This window comes from Lepus europaeus, chromosome 14 (genome assembly GCF_033115175.1).
Source record: "Lepus europaeus isolate LE1 chromosome 14, mLepTim1.pri, whole genome shotgun sequence".
Classification (NCBI taxonomy): Eukaryota; Metazoa; Chordata; class Mammalia; order Lagomorpha; family Leporidae; genus Lepus; species Lepus europaeus.
In genome coordinates this window covers 15,984,806-16,000,653 of record NC_084840.1, presented here as the reverse complement: position 1 = coordinate 16,000,653, position 15,848 = coordinate 15,984,806, and the positions used below count along the sequence as shown (strand labels likewise).

The 15,848-nt window shown below is 52.5% G+C and overlaps 1 protein-coding gene across 4 annotated transcripts in view; it reads right to left on the bottom strand.

The window, feature by feature from the left end:
• The window catches only part of NR5A2 (nuclear receptor subfamily 5 group A member 2), a 132,291-nt gene that overhangs the window by 108,428 nt on the left and 8,015 nt on the right, over window positions 1-15,848 (bottom strand). Inside the window, exons 2-5 of one of the 4 annotated variants that reach the window (XM_062211554.1) lie at window positions 14,295-14,432; window positions 10,818-10,936; window positions 9,174-9,315; window positions 6,147-6,793 (exon numbers count right to left, since the gene is read on the bottom strand). In XM_062211554.1, the coding sequence (XP_062067538.1) occupies window positions 6,147-6,793; window positions 9,174-9,315; window positions 10,818-10,936; window positions 14,295-14,432 (1,046 nt within the window). Of the gene's footprint in view, window positions 1-6,146; window positions 6,794-9,173; window positions 9,316-10,817; window positions 10,937-11,781; window positions 11,888-13,205; window positions 13,289-14,294; window positions 14,433-15,848 lie in introns of those variants that run through there. The other 3 variants (XM_062211557.1, XM_062211558.1, XM_062211556.1) reach the window with 3 other exon arrangements.

Here is a 15,848-nt window from a genome sequence, read left to right as displayed (position 1 = left end):
CAAGTCCCAGCTACTCTGCGCGTCCTATCCAGCTCTCTGCGGATGCACCTGGGAGGCAGTGGATGATGGCCCAGGTGCTTGAGGTTCCTGCCACTGCAAGGGAGAGCAGGATGGAGTTCCGGGCCCCTGGCTTCAGCCTGACCTGGCGCAGGTTGTTGTGGGCCAATAACCAGAAGAGCTCGCTCTCTGTCTCTGTCTCTCCCTGTCTCCTTCTCTCACTCTGCTTTTCCAACAAATAAAGTCTTTAGAAAAAAATGTGTTGCCTAAAATTGGGACAGATCCCATAAACTCTCAGACTATAGACTTGTATTGTTGGGGAGAGGTGAGTAATGGCTTGGAGAAAGGGATCTAGAAATAAATACAAGGCTGCCGGGAAAGCCTCCGTAACAGACCAGAGAAAGAGGCTGGCGTGCCCCTCCCCTTTCCCCTGGATTTCGAGAACGCTGCACTTGACACTGGCCTCAGCACGGCTGAATTCCTTGGGCACAAACCGCCTGGATCTCCCAGACCTCTTTTCCACAGAAACACTTTGAGTTTGACCCGGGATTAATGGAGACTTTTGTTTTTATTCCTACGCCTATCCGAATCCTTCAGCCAGGGGAGCTCTCACAAATCCGTTCCCAGAGCCCTCTGAAGACAGGCAGCCTCGTTAGAAGGTCAGGCACATCCTCCGGATTCATTAGATGCTCAACAAAGCGGCCACGATCTTCCCACCCTCTGCTCCCACATGTGTGTGTGTGTGTGTGCGCGCGCGCCACGCAAGTCACAGGTGTGAGACAAGCGGCGCTCAGCCTGGCTCACAAGGTCAGCGGTGTCAGCAGAAAGGGGGAATCCTGAATTTGCCCTTAACTTCCAAGAACACCACTTAGGAAAAAAAAAAAAAATGAAGTATATAGGCCACTCTAACACAGATGTGGCTTAAAGGTTAGCAGGTGCACAGAATGCAAGAGTCCAGAAAGTTCGTGGAAGCGGAATTACGAGATATTATCTCCAAAGATTCATCTATGACCCAGTTCCCCTTCTGTGTTTCCCTTCTGCCTGTCTTCACCCACAGACACAAAGCGACACCCAGCTGTGCGCGCCCTGCACCCAGCAGAGCACCGGATACACTTGTGCTGAGCCTTTTCACTGCCACACTTCAACCACGTGCTGTCGTTGAATCTCATTTTTCTGGGACAGTTGACTATGCACAGAGGGGACGACACTCAAGAGAGCTTCAGGCTTCAGCAAATTCTTTCAAGGCCCAGAAGTGCTAGCTGGGAGATCCGCCACCCTCAATGATCCCCCGGTGGCGTGGAAGAATTATTGAAGCTTTCTGAAGTGACTCATTCACTCCCAGGGGGTCGTCGGGGCTCAGGGAGGGATCTGTCTCCCTGGTTATTAGTGATTTAGTAACTGGAGCATAGAGATGCCCATCTGATAACCTGGAGATCTGCCTTAGCTTCACTGGCCAAGACCTCTAGTTCTGGAGGCAAAGGTTACAGGGGCCACGTGTGGGTATTGGGAGAAGGGGAGGCGTGGACAGAAGGACTGCTTCTTTGAACCCGAATCCACCAGTTCCCCATCTGGGGCGCGCCTCACACCCTTTGCTGCTTCATTTGCAGTGGGGATAAATGTCCTCTACCCTTGCCTCTGGCTCTGAAGGGCCTCGAGGTGTCTGGGGAATGAGTGTCTTCCCACACACCTGCGCTGCTTCGGGAGCAACACAATTCAGAGTTCCAGTTTCATCTCCATCGCGAGGGAGGCCAGAACTATTACTTAAAGGTGCATAGCAAAAACGGAATCTCTCTCTCTCTCCCTCACACACACACACACAAAACAAAACAAAACAAAACACAAAACCGAATTAAGAACTCGCTCACTACCAGGGCTGCATGTCCTCTAGCCCCTTTCCCTGAAATTCCAGAGTTGCTATGAGTATACTTGCTCAAAAATCTTTCTGCATTTGTTTGACAGGCAGAGAGACAAGGAGCTCCAATCGCCTGATTCACTCCCCAAATGCCTGCAACAGCTGGGGCTGGGCCATGCGGAAGCCAGGAGCCAGGAAGTCAGCCCAGGTCTCCCAGGCGGGTGGCACCCACCCGGGCGCTGCAGCCACAACCTGCTGCCCTCCCAGGATGCGCACCGGCAGAAAGCTGGAACCAGAAGAAAAGCCAGCTCTGAAGGCTAAGACACTCTGGAAAAAACAAACAAACAAACAAACAAAACAAAACCTAAATGAAAGATCTCTGTGAGTGGGATCCCAGCGGAAAGAACGGACCATCAAAGAAGGAGGTACCTTTCTCTGAAGGGAGGAGAGAACTTTCACTTTGACTATGGCCTTGTCTCAAAACCAACGGAGTTTGTGGACTCAAAAAGCTTCCACAGCTTTGGCAGCTCATGGCAAGAGCCTCGGGTGATCACTGACGTCATAAATAAGAGTGTCAGTTGTTAAATCGACAACAGGAGTCACTGTGCACTTGCTCCCCATGCTGGACCTCTGTCCTTAATGAGGTGTACAATGAGAATTAACGGTAAAACTTGTCATCAAACTGTACATATACTTTGTGTGTCTGTGTGACTGCAAATAATTGAAATCTCTACTTAGTACAGAGTTGGTCTTCTGTATATAAAGTCAATTAAAAATGAATCTTAATGGAAAATGGAATGGGAGAGGGAGTGGAAGGTGGGATGGGAGAAGGGGTGGGAGGGCGGGAATGGAGGGAAGAAACACTATACCCCTAAAAGCTGTACATATGAAATTTGTATTCATTAAATGAAAACCTTAAAAAAAGGGGGGGGGGGGGAACAGCATAGCCGGGATTCGAACTCAGAAGCTCCAACATGTGGAAGTTCCATCATGCCACACAAACACCTGCCTCTTTTTTTTTTTTTTCTGTGTGCTGCTTCACAAGCTGACAGTTTGAGAGGTATAATTTCTTCTTTGTAGTATTCTGTATCTATCCAGCATCCTCTTTCTAGTATTTCTCTATTTCCTCCTTCTAGTATTTTGAATAGATATAGGACTGCCTTCTGTGCACCTTGTAGATTGTAGAAAGACAAAGCCCGCCAAACCTGCAGCCCTTTTGGTCTGACAAGTAGATGGATGCAATCTGCATGTTCTCCTTTATCCCTGGTGCTCTGTGCAAGTTGGCCTGGGAGAGGCAGCATGGGAGTTCTTTGCAACAAAACTGCCTTGTTACCCTGTTACTCTCCAGACGTCTCATCTGGGGCTCGTACAGATATTAGCAACCTCACCTGGCGGGTAATTTGCTGAGAAGTCAGTCCGCAAAAAAAGAGACCACTCATCTCCCCAGACGATATTTAAAAACCGTAACTCATGCAGACGTGTAAGGTGGGGACTCGGGCTACAGGTTTCAAAGCTGTCTCAGGCCAAGCCAGGAGAAGAGACATTTGTCCAGGCGTCCTTAGCAGTGGCAGGTGGGCAGGCAACCCCCGGAGGACAGCCCACAAGCGTTGCTGCCATCAGTGTTTCCTGAATTGCGGGTCCTGCCTCATTAGCAGATCGTGAAATCAGTGGAGTGGGTCATGCCCAGGATCTCTACAAAACCTGAAATACATTAGACGAAAGTGGACTGGAACAGAAAACGTGAGCGTATGGACCATGTACTACTGAGTAAAACTTTCGATCCAGTTGCCTGTGTCTGTGTGTGTGGCGTGTTTGTTACACCACGTCCTAGCGTAAAATGCATTTCCCTCCTGCAGGTCCCAGTTAAAAAACAAACTGAAAGCCACAGCCCTGGTGAGGTCTCAAAGCTGGATTTGATTGCCTTGCTCCGTTTTCAGACTAAATTGATAAACGAAAGGAAAACAAATTCTTTCGAATGTGACTAGTCACCTCCCAAGCTGTCCCCAAATAACCCTGAATTCTACATTTTTGTTGTCTGAAAATCAGATCAGTGATTCCTGCTCAAGGCACAGTATGAAGTGGGCGAGGCCTGCGGCCATATTCCCATGAAGAACTGCACGTGCCTTCAACAACAGGATAAATAACTGGGAATGTTCCAGTCAGCCTGGTCTCTCAAGGTATTCCTATTTTAGCCGAATATTTAATCCCGTGGCACACAAAAGAATCTCACTGTAGACAGAGGAGGAGGAGGAAATTTAGGGGGAAGAATATTTTCCCTGCACTCCTCAAATTCTAGCTATATTCATGTTGGAATATTTCCTTTTTTATGTAATAATATGCATGATTCCTTTCCTTGTTGATTTATTAAATACATCTTTGTTCTCTTCAGTTGTCTATTTTGTTAGGTTTTTTTGTGAAAATGTCTTCTCACAAACTTGGAGAGGAACTATTTTGTCTTATCTCACACCCAACTTAACGGTCGGCAAATTTGAGGCGCTTAATTAACGGTACTGATTAATGGCTTCATTGTTGTACAATTATAGTATCCTGTAACATATGTCATCACATTGTTTCCCAATGTCAAACTAAGAGACTCCAACTGCAGGGTTTCTTTCTGAATATAACAAAGCATTATGTAAAGACTCCACAAAGTTTTCACAAAACAGCAATTGTAATAATCACTTAAAGGTCACACCACTTTACTAAGCACGTAGTATATGCCAGCTCCCAGTATGGGCTGCTTTACCTAATATTCTCATTTTTCCCCTTCCAAACTTCCTCAACGTAAACATTATTATTTCCTCCATATTCCTTCCCCCCCACACACACGGTCTGACAGCCTGCTCATGAAGGCTCGCTTATTAAATGTTCCAGACACCATGCAGGTCCACCTGACCCCAAAAGCTGTGCTGTCCTCAGTTTACATGACCTAACCTTGCACTTGAGACAACAGCGGTACCGTTTTCATTTTCAAACACCTTTTCTGTTCTCTTAGGGACATGACTGCAGATGCAAGAATTCCAGGAAAGGTGGTTTCTTCTTGTTTATGACACTGTTGTGATTGCCAGAGCGGCTGCACACCCTGGAAACACCTGCCAGGCCTCGCGCACTTGATGCACTCTGCCCGACGCCTCCACCTCCAGCTGCATCTCAACTCTCACCGTGGAATAAAGGACAGGAGAATCACGGATGGGTCACACAACGGGGTGCGTAATTGACTTACACAAATCCGTCCAGATAACTTTTGTGTTTCCAGGTACAGAGAACAGAGCCCATGCAAAGCATTGTTGCTCAGGGGCCCGTGGCTTGCACATTCCCTAATCCATCGATCTACACGGGCTGCTTTTTCAGCAGTAGCCCTAACAATCAAGTCTGCTCTTTTTCCCTTCTCTCAGAGATTAGAAAATCTACCGCCGTGGAGAAGCAAAAACCACGAGTATTCAGCAGCCACGTCTGCTCTCGTGACAGTAAAAGGAAGACCCAGATTTTCCTAACAGACCACACTCAGCAGTCAAACGCAGGATTCCGTTTTAAAACAGGAATGGAGTCACATTCTCCAATGAAAGCCACTCTCTGATTCCAGACTACTACACACCTTTCCCATATTAATTCAGTCTTAAGTTTCAGGAAATAAAATAATTATGTAGTTAAACATAGATCCTTAAACAAACAGGTGCTGTGTTTACAATGTACCAATCCATTAACATCAATGACACAGAGGAGGAGAACTAAAACCCAAGCCAGGAGACCAGCACTCCCCACTTGCCCACTCTGCTCCAGTAAACATCCCACTGGAATCTTCCCGGAAAACAAAGGCTTTCCCAACCTAATGTCAAGGTAAACAGGCAGTAAATACCTAGTGGCAACTACTCCCCAGACATACGGTTTGCATTGTTCAGGATCTAAACACAGCTAAAGCTTGGCGGTTTTTCCTTTTGGAAGAAACCTTCATGAAAATGACAGCATTTTAACACAGCCCTGTACTCGGTAATTAAAAACAAGAAAAAAATCAGCTTACTATGTGCTAGCCACAAACCACCGAAGTAAGAGGCATCAATAAAGGCATTCTAGTTCTCAAAGTGGCCTATACTTTATGCTCAGTGCCATCCTCCTCTCCACTCAAACCCTGATACAGTTAAGCTACAACGGCCCCAAGGTCAAGGTCATAAGCTACTCCTACTTAGCAAACCCCGCCAACAGGGAAACAGAAAGTGCCCAGAATACGCTAATATGGAACCCAGTAGAGGAGGGCTCTCCAGACAGGGGCTTTGGAAGCCACAACAGCCGGTGGGCCTACCTTAAGTTCTCTGAAGAAGATACTACTCCTGGCCCACTCCACGATGGAGAAGAGCGTCTGGTCCGCCATCTTGCACATCAGCCCGAACGTGCTCAGCTTCTCGTGCTTGCTCCGGTTGGCCTGCTCCTGCTGTAAGTAGGCCATGATCCGGGCCTGCACCTGCGGCTCCTCCGGCTCACACTTTAGAAGTTCCAGGATGAGCTGCGGGATGCTGGCCGGGGAGCCGGTCTGGTAGCTGTCCACGTAGGAGTAGCCTAGGATGGACTCGGGAGAGCTGCTGTAGGGGTCCGGGTACTCAGACTTGATAGCCCGGCTAGGAAAGTGGCCATATGCTTGGTAACCTTGCAGGCTGCCAGGAGGTGGCATTGTCATGCTAATGGGGGAGGTGACAAAGGGACTTCTGTCGTAGTCTGAGGGAGGCAAGGCAGCGTGGTTCAGAGGTAGGCCTTTGGAGGCAGAGTGCATGTTCTGGATCGCAGAGGAGATGCTCAGCTCCGAGGGCATGGCCTGGATCACCTGCGACATTGCTTCCAGCTTCAGTCCGTTAGCGCGGATGAGGGCTTTCTTCTGTTGTTTCAGGGCCCTGTCTCGCTTGTACATTGGCCCAAACTTGTTCCTTCCTCCCCGCATGCGGTCGGCTCTTACAGCTGGGGGTGGGAGGAGGGGAGGCAGGGAGGAGAAAAGGGGAAGGAGGGAAATGAATAAGATGCGAGGGATTGTGGGCTCCAGATCTGCACTCGGGAATGCTGGGATCCCCCAGCAGCCTCTCACATCCCCTACTGAGGCTTGCCTCCAGGTGTGCCTTGCCATCGCCTCTTTGTGGCAGAACCAACTGCCCCAGGTTGTTTTTTTTTGTTTTTTTTTGTTTTTTTTTACAGGCAGAGTGGACAGTGAGAGAGAGAGACAGAGAGAAAGGTCTTCCTTTGCCGTTGGTTCACCCTCCAATGGCCGCCACGGCCAGCGCACCGCGCTGATGCCAAGACAGGAGCCAGGTGCCTATCCTGGTCTCCCACGGGGTGCAGGGCCCAAGCACTTGGGCCATCCTCCACTGCACTCCTGGGCCACAGCAGAGAGCTGGCCTGGAAGAGGGGCAGCCGGGACAGAACTGGTGCCCCGACCAGGACTAGAACCTGGTGTGCCGGCGCCGCAAGGCAGAGGATTAGCCTAGTGAGCCGCGGCGCCGGCTGACTTCCCCAGTTTTTACCAAGCAGAGAGATACTGCACACTGCTAACCCCAATGGCTTTGGGTTTTGCTTTGTTGGAGGAACCACAAACAATAACCCAAGGCCTGTGAATACTTTGCCTTAGAACATCTCCTTCCCTCAATGCCATTTGTTAACTTTGTTGCAAAAGGGTTAGGCACCTGCCTGCTTGGAAAAATCAATTTCACCTGCATTTGATGAGTGCCCACCAACTAACCACCACTTATGGCTTTCAACTCTAGCGGAATTGGGCATAATTAAGGTAAATTCATTTCAGAAGCTGTCAGAAGCCTGTGCCACAATGGTGCAGGCGGTCTGGGATGCTGCCTAATAAGTTAGTGAGCAGTTGTCTCTAAAGTCCACAGTGGCCAATGGCAATTAGATGGAAACCAGAGACCCCTGACAGCCTGTGTCATACTGAAATTGCTGGAGGTTAAGTTTGTGAGCTTTTTATCTTCGGATTAGTACCACATTAAAAATTTATTGTGAATTCTAGGTATCCAGAATGTTGCACAACATCATGAAAGAGTTTCATCTGGATGACGACTTACGGAACATTCAATTGTTTCACACTGCTGGGAAGTGTGCAGTTGCACAAGTGACTCAGATAATTAAGCATGCATCATTTTTCAGGTAAAGAAATGCAACTTATTTTATCTTGTTAAAAAAAACAAATGAGCTCATGTGAAATCACAACATCTACTTCTTCACCATTTTATCTTCTGGGTCTCAGTATATTTTGCAGTTTAGGAAACAGTAAAGCAATTGGTGACAAGGAAATTAATAAGCATCCATTACTTCCTTTTTTGATCCCTTTTTAGAAGCAATATCGACTTTAACAGTCCTCATGATAACCAGAGAGGCTTCTTCTATTTGAAAGGCACCTGTTAGCAATTTGGCACATTTATTTGAATTTTCTCAGTATTTCTACGGAGCATGAGCCCCCTGGAACTGCAAAGTTATCAGTGAAAACAGCCTGTGCACATCGATCAAACCAAACGCTCTCTTAGATCTCGCACCATCAGTGATATGCATCTGCCGTTATTACTTTGGTTGCAGTATATTTAATCTGTGGGAAGCCAGCAGGTCATAGGCTGGACAACAGCAACACACACCCTAATAGTCCATGAACTACAAATTATTCACAGCAGTCACACATTAACCTCGCTGCCTGCCAGCCTGTTGCTACAGTGTAGGTTGTGTTCCTTCCACAAAGTTGAGAGGGGCCGTGGAGGGAACACTCTCTCCTTGTCAAACCAGTGCTGTGGATTTATTGGGTCATTCCATTTCATGTTTACTGCTCCTCCATTATCTTATTTTCTATTCAGTTATCTTAAAAAAAAAAAAAGGCATTCCTGCACTATCCAAAATGATATTCCACGTGAGAAATTAATAGCAAGCACTATGACAAACACACCTATCAAAAGATGAAAATCAAACTTTTAGTAGCGCCTTCTGATTTGAAAACTTAAAAGGAGGTTTTTTTAATCTTCTTGCAAATTAATTTCACTTGTTCTCAGTTCTACTGCTTTGGTTTTGTTTTCTTCTGCCCTTTTCTTTTGGAAGACCAAGCGCCTGTTTCCCAAACTACAAAAACACAGAAACAGAAACTAAGAGGGGAGAGCTCTGGTGTCTGAATTTTTCTCCTGAGTAGGTGGCACCACGTTTAAATGAGACTCCGACTAATCTAGACAAAACCTAAAAAGAGCTCACGGTATTGTCAGCAGTGCTAAAGACTGGGGAAACCATCTGACCACGCTGTAAGCACACGTTACTCTAAAGTTTGTGTTCTTGGAGAGTTGTGGCATCTTCAGAAGAATCTTACCTTCCAGCTTCATTCCAACACTCAGACATTTCTGAAATCGACAGTAAGGACAACGCTTTCTCTGTGTTTTGTCGATCTGACAGCTTTGGTTTTCTATACAAGTGTACCTTTTATTATTTTGGACTGTTCGCTTAAAAAACCCCTATAAGACAGAGAAAATAGTGAGCTGCAGTAGAAAGCCCAACACCCGTTTCTTCCATTGTTTCAGTTTAGGGAAATCAGCAGTAAATCCTTCCATTGTGCCCTCTGAGCCCTGGTGTGGGTCTGTGGTGTGTTTTGCATTTCAGCAAGATCAACCCTCCAAGGCCCTGCCCCAGCAGAGATTTTTTTTTTTTTTTTTTTGCATCAGAGTTCTATTCCTCACGAATTACGTCAAATCTTGGGGAGATCTGGCTACAAACCATTGCATCCCCAACAGTCAGAAAAAAAGTACACCATCTCGAGCAGTGACCTTTTACAACCATTTGTTTTCCTCTTCACTCTGCAGACAGGAACTCAGGGAGAGGTGCGCTGTGTCTAATAGTCTGATACAATTTCAGTGACAAAGTTTTGCAAAATGCCAGTGGGAAAAGGGAATGGTAAAACATCTCAGGTCTTTCACAGATGTCAACACTGGACAGTGAAAAGCACAAGGCTGTAGAGACTAAAATGGGAAAAGGCTGATAATCCCACCGGAATACATTCAAGTGTGGCTTCTCTGTTTGCAAAGGAAGGTGGAACTAACGGAAAAGAAAATCAGGCTTTGAGAACTGTAGCAGAATGGGTGCTTTCCATGTCTTCCAGGCAAAAGGATTAATCAAAAACAATACTTGTCGCTTTATAACGTACCACAGGGCTTGTCTAGGACAGTATTTATGTTTATCCTACTAGCCATAAAGTAAAACAATATTACTTTGTTATAGAGAATGAAAAGATTTGCCTGGCAATGGTTGAAGTTAATAGCACTTTTAAAAAATGTTGGAAAATAGTGAATACTGAATTTACTGGAAATAAAAACCGTCTGAAATAAATTCTTAAAGCATGATTGATATTATTCATAACACAATAGTACCTTTAGTATGTTAAAATCCCTTGCCTTTAAGTTAGGTCATATCCTTAGGAAAATTATTAAACACTAAAATCCAGTTCCTTGATCTTCGTGATAAAAATTTCAAAAAGAAAACCCCACAAATTTATTTTTAGAATGAATCAGGATGAAATCATGCAGCTGCGAATTTACTTTTATGTCTGCAGATAAAAAATGTGCAGACTTGTAGCACTGAATACTCTGAAGTTAAAATGTATTTGGGAAACACTTTGTCATGCTACTTCTCAAGAACAAGGATGCTTTAAATATAGATAAGTCAAGCAAAATCAATATTTAGGGCTGTTAGAAATGGAAGTCTTTCTACAGCTCTATCACTTTCCTACAATAAAATACTTGAAGGCCATGAGACTGGCGAAGTTCTCCAAACAGCGTAAATTTCTTTGCCAATTGAACTCAATCAGACACATATTTCTAAGAATCACCTCCCTGGGACTGACTCTCTCCCTTGCTTTAACAGAGTCGTCAACAGCCTGAATTTAACTGTAGGAAGGTAACCCCGGGGAGTTATTTCGGTTTGGAACATTGTATTTCCTGGGGGCAGCCCTGCCGGAGCAAACCTTGCAGCTCTCACAGGTGAGCAGTCCATAGTGATAGCCAGACACTTTATCTCCACACACGGGGCACAGCTCCTCGAGGTCTTCATCGTAGGAGTAATTCACCATTTTAAATTGAGACACTGAAACGAGAAGAGAGAAGCATCCGTGTGCAGCTCATTGACCACACGGGCTCAGCTCCTGCCCCCAAAAGCAGCATTTCGGCGACCGGTAGGCAAACCCCAGCAGTGTAGAAACAGTTCTTCACCCAGGTGGCACTGCACAGAACACGTTCTGCACCATAAAAGCGAAACAGCTTTGGGCATCGGGGAACATGCACTTCATTGTTTCTAAACTTGAAAAAGAGAACTCCAACTTCCTCGGTTAACCTTTTACGCTGACCACCGCTTCCTAAGTACACAAGCCAACAAACCACAACCAAAAGCGTGGGCTGCACAAAGTATCAACCTACAACCGCACGCATCTGTCAATTCCAGTGCCTACGGCAGCGAACACCGAGTTCGCGTCCAAGGCCCCGGGCCGGCCAGGCCAGCGCCTGCCGCGTGCGGACCCTGGACGCCCCCCGCGTGAACAGCCCGGGGCTCCCGGGCTTCGGCGCGGTCCCATGCATCGAAACGCTCAGTCCCGCGTCGGCTCACGCTGGAAAACCTGTGAAAATAACAAGTCCAAAGGGCGGACGCGCGGGCGGGAGGAAAGGAAACAGCAGCGGCGGGAAAGCCACGCACCGTGAGCGAGGGTTCGGTCTCGCCGCCCAGCCCTGAAGGCCTGCAGTGAACTTCAGGAGCTTCCGGTCATCTCGGCAAAACCGTGAACACCTGCAGATCGCCCCAGCTGAGGCCCAACAGCACGCAGGCCCCGGCGGCCCGCGGCGGGGATGCGGTCTCCCCCCCAGCGCCGGGCGCAAACCCCAGGGCCTCTCCGCAGCTGTGCACCGGCCGGGCTCCGGCCAGGGGACCCCCGCAAATACCTGATCCGGCCCCTCCCCGAGGCTCCGCATCCACGCGGGTCCCGTCCCGGAGCGGCCGAGGGGCAGGTCCTCCTCGGGCCCCGCTCTGGAAGCCCCCGGGCGCAGCCTCGGCTAGCCAACCCGCGCACCAACACCGGCCCGGGTTTGTTTGAAGTTAATCAGTGGCGTTGGCGGTGCCGCGGGGCGGGGCGCGAGGGTGGGGAACTCGTGGCCGGGCCCAAGTTTCTCCCGATTTGTTTACCAAAAAGGAAAGAGAGAAACAGCCCCCATGGCCTGTCCCTAGGACCCCGCCGCTCCAGCGCGCATTTACTGTCTTAAGTTCCGTCTCTCTCTCTCTGGATCCGGGGACGCGCGGGGGGTCCCTGGCGGCACTGGCCGCGCGCGGGCCGGAGTAGCGGAAGCGGCTCTACTGTGGCCGGAGTTGCAGGAGAATCCGGAGCGAGCGAGCGCAGCCGGGCCAGCCCAAGCCCCAGCCCTGAGACCCCCAGGCTAGGGCTTTCGGGACCCGGGAGTGTTGGAGAAGTTCGTTTCCAATCCCCTGGACACTTCCAGCTCTCCCGAAACTTGTGGCTGCTGTCACCCCCAAACGCACACTGCAGTTACCCCTAAAAGGCGCAGATCGGCCACCGCTCACGGTGGGGTACTCGCCGGCCAGCTCGGGGGATCTGGGATGGGGACCCTCTAGAAAAACCCAAAGACAGAACACGAGGCGGGAGAGAGGCGCCGCCGTGCGAGGGCCCGGGTGCCCCGGGGCGGCCCCCGTAGGCGTTCAGAGAAACGGACGCGTCCGGAGAAGGGAGGGCCTCGGAGGGGCGCGCGGCGCGGTCAGGGGACCCAGTGGCAGATCCTCTTCCCGGGGCCTCCCCACGGATGCGTCTCAGGCTGGAAGCAGATCAAGCGTAGGAATGGGGACCCCGGTCCCCAGGGGGCTCCTCCGGATCCACAGGCCGCGTGCCCAGCCGCTTCCCACGCTGCTTTTGAACCCAGGGCTGAGCGGGCGGCCCGCGCGTTCTCCTGGGCCCTGGGCACCAGGCCCCGCTGACTCTCCGGGCTGGGGCCAGTGACTCGGGTGGAGAGGGCCCCGCTCAACCTTTTACAAGGGAAGCGTGGCGACGGCTTTCGCCTCCCCTACTTGGCGCTCCACCGACTCCCAGGGGTTCTTAGCGCGCCCGGTGCAGAAGCAGAAAGAAAACTTCCCTTTCGGACCCGAGCACCGCGCCGGCCTCCTCGGGTGGCCCAAAGGCAGGCCTCTCTCGGGAACCCGCGGCGGAGGGGGTCCGGCCCGGCTTCCTCGCGCCGCTCGCCCCTCACTCCCCACCCCTACTCGGCGGTGGTGCCCCGAGAAGCCTCTTTGGGCCAGCCGGGTTCCCCCAGGCGGTACACCCCCAAGCTGGTCTCAGGGCAGGGGCCTCCCACAGCTCTACCTGGAGACTCGGAGGGACCCCAGGATCCAGGAGATGGTGACCGCCCCTCCCGCGGAGCGCCCTCGGCAGCGGGGACGTTGGTCTCCCGGCCCCAGCGCCTCGCGCGCCGCCTCCCCCGCACCGCGCCGAAGGCGCCGGCCCTGAACTCTGCTCTCAACACCTCCCCCGGCCCTTTCAAGTTCGCACAAGGGGATGGCAGGAAGCGCTCGCGGATCACAGGCCCGCCGGCCCGCACATCCTGCGCGCTGGGCCGGGCGAGGATGGACGAGCGCCGCCGACTTTTCCTAGCATTGTTCCCTCCCCGGCCCGGAGCAAACGCCATAAACTTCCGAAGGGCTTCGCACAAGCCTGGTCTGGAGGCGGAATCGCCAGCGGGATTTGATTTGTTGTTGTTGTTATCAGCAATCAAGAGCTGGGAAAAGAAAGGGGCTGTGCAGATGCCCGGGTCGGGGGCGGCACGCTGTCGGCCCCCCGCGCCTCTCCGGGCACCACCCGCGCAGGGCACCAGACTGGGGCAACTTTGCTTCCCCCAGTTCTGCCAGCTGCTTTGACGTCGTCCAAATCCGAGCCGGCTCTCGGGGCCTGCCTGGCCTTTAAGGGGGTGCCCCAGGCACCGATGCCCGCAAAAGCAAGCGTCTCCCAACCCACCCCCTCCTGCGGGTGGCTGTCCCGGGCGGAGCGTTCTCCCTCCGCACCGAGCTCCGGCCACAGTGCGCGCGGGCTCCAAGGAGCGAGGACCTGCTCCGGCGTCTGTCGGCCACCCCCCGCCTTACGATGACCTTAGCATTCCGGAGACCCTATGCCTTCGACTGCCCGGGCTGGAGCAGCCACGCGGCTCGGAGCCCGCCCTTCTCTTAATTAGAAGCGGGCAATTAGACACTGCTTGGAAAACCTCTGGCCCGCATGGTTCAAGAGCCATCAACTTTAATGCCTGCCCCTGAGGGGGAGAAGCGCCGCCCCGCAGCCCCCCAGCTGAGTGCCCCCAGCCCGGCTCCGCCGGCGCCCGCGCCGGGCGGGAGGCTGCAGCCCGCGGGGCGAGCCCGGGGGCGGAGAAGCCGCCGGGGCCCGAGCGCCGCGGCGCCGCCTTACCTTGCATGTTTTCCGGCATCTGCCCCTGTTCCCCATGCGACCGAGCCAGTCCCAGCGCTTCCGACTCCACTTTGGGCAGCATGACAAGGCGGCCGCGGGCGGGAATGGGGCGTCCGCGTCGGTCCGGAAGCCCAGCACCTGGACACGGGCGGCAGAGATTCAACTCCGGCCGAAAGAAGAAAGGGGCGCCCGGGGCGCCCGCTCACCGTCCGCCTCCTTCGGAGCTGCGGGCAGCCGCCCGCGAGCTGCGAGAAAGGCGAAGGCCACGGCTGCGCTCCGCTCGGCCAGGGCGCGGGCGGCGGCGCGGGCGCGGAACCGCGGGGGACAGCGCTGCGGGCGGGCGGCGGAGGCGGCCGCGGGGCTGCTCCCGCCTCCGCGGACGGCCGGGCGACTCCTTCCCCTCCCGCCACGCGCCCTCTGGCTGGGGATCGGCAAGGGTCGCTCGCTCGCGCTCTCTCTCTCTCTCTCTCTCTCTCGCTCTCTCTCTCCTCGCCTCACTTCTCCTCGCCTCTCCGCCCCTTCCCTCTATCTCCTTCTGCCTCCCTCGCTCGCTCCCTATCACAAGTGCGGAATTCTGAAGTTGCAACCTCCCTCCCCTGCCTCGCCTGCTCTCTCTCGCGTCCGAGAGCGGCCTCTCCAGCCCCGAGGGTGGCGGTGCTGGGAAGGAAGGGGAAGAGAGGAGGAGACGGGAGGTAAGTAGGGCCGGGGTGGGGGAAAGGATGGGATGCGGGGCGCAGACGGTCACTGGGGACGCGGGTTTCGGACTCGGGTCGGACAGTCGCGGCCAGCCAATGAGGATGCTTCAGTCCCCTCGCTGCCCCAACCTCTTCACCCGCCTTACCCCCTCCCACCGCACCCTGGCCCGGGGCGGGGGCTGTGCACGCTGCCGGGGCTTACTGCTGAAGAGCGGCGACCTCTGAGCGCCGCGGCGAAGGCGAGGGAACCAGGGCGTTGCGCGAGCCTAGGGCAGCGGGCAGGACTGGGGCGCGCGTGGGCGTGGGTGTGTTGCGAGCTCTCGATGCACGCCGGCTGCGGAGGCTCAGGGGACTTAAACACCCACTTAGAAAACCCGAAGGAGAACGGGGATGTTGAATTATGCTGACCGTGTTTCTCGAACCCACTGTTGGTGCGCTGTAAGGGGGAGGGGGTCTCCTGGTCTCTTTTCCCCCCAGCCCTCCCCTCCGAGCCACGCGGTCGGTGGAGAGGCCACGCCGCCGGGGCCACAGAGCGGTCAGCTCTCCGAAATCCTGGGAATTCGGGGAAGAGGCAGCTGCTCCAGTTCTCTACCACCTCCTCGAGTTCCTTTGCGCACTAACGACCCCAGACGCCGGGCCAGGATTCCGTCCGCGGCAGGCTTCTAGCTGGGGTGAACTGCGTTTACATATAAATTGCAAAGATCAGCCCCGGCTTCCCTTCTTCATTCTGGGGTCTCCTTGGTGGGACGGATCCGCAGGAGACCCAGAGGCTCGGCGTTAAAAAAAAAAAAAAAAAAAAAAAAGTTTTTAAAGAACCATCTGTTGTGCGAGCTCTTCGGCCACCAGCCCCAGCCACATC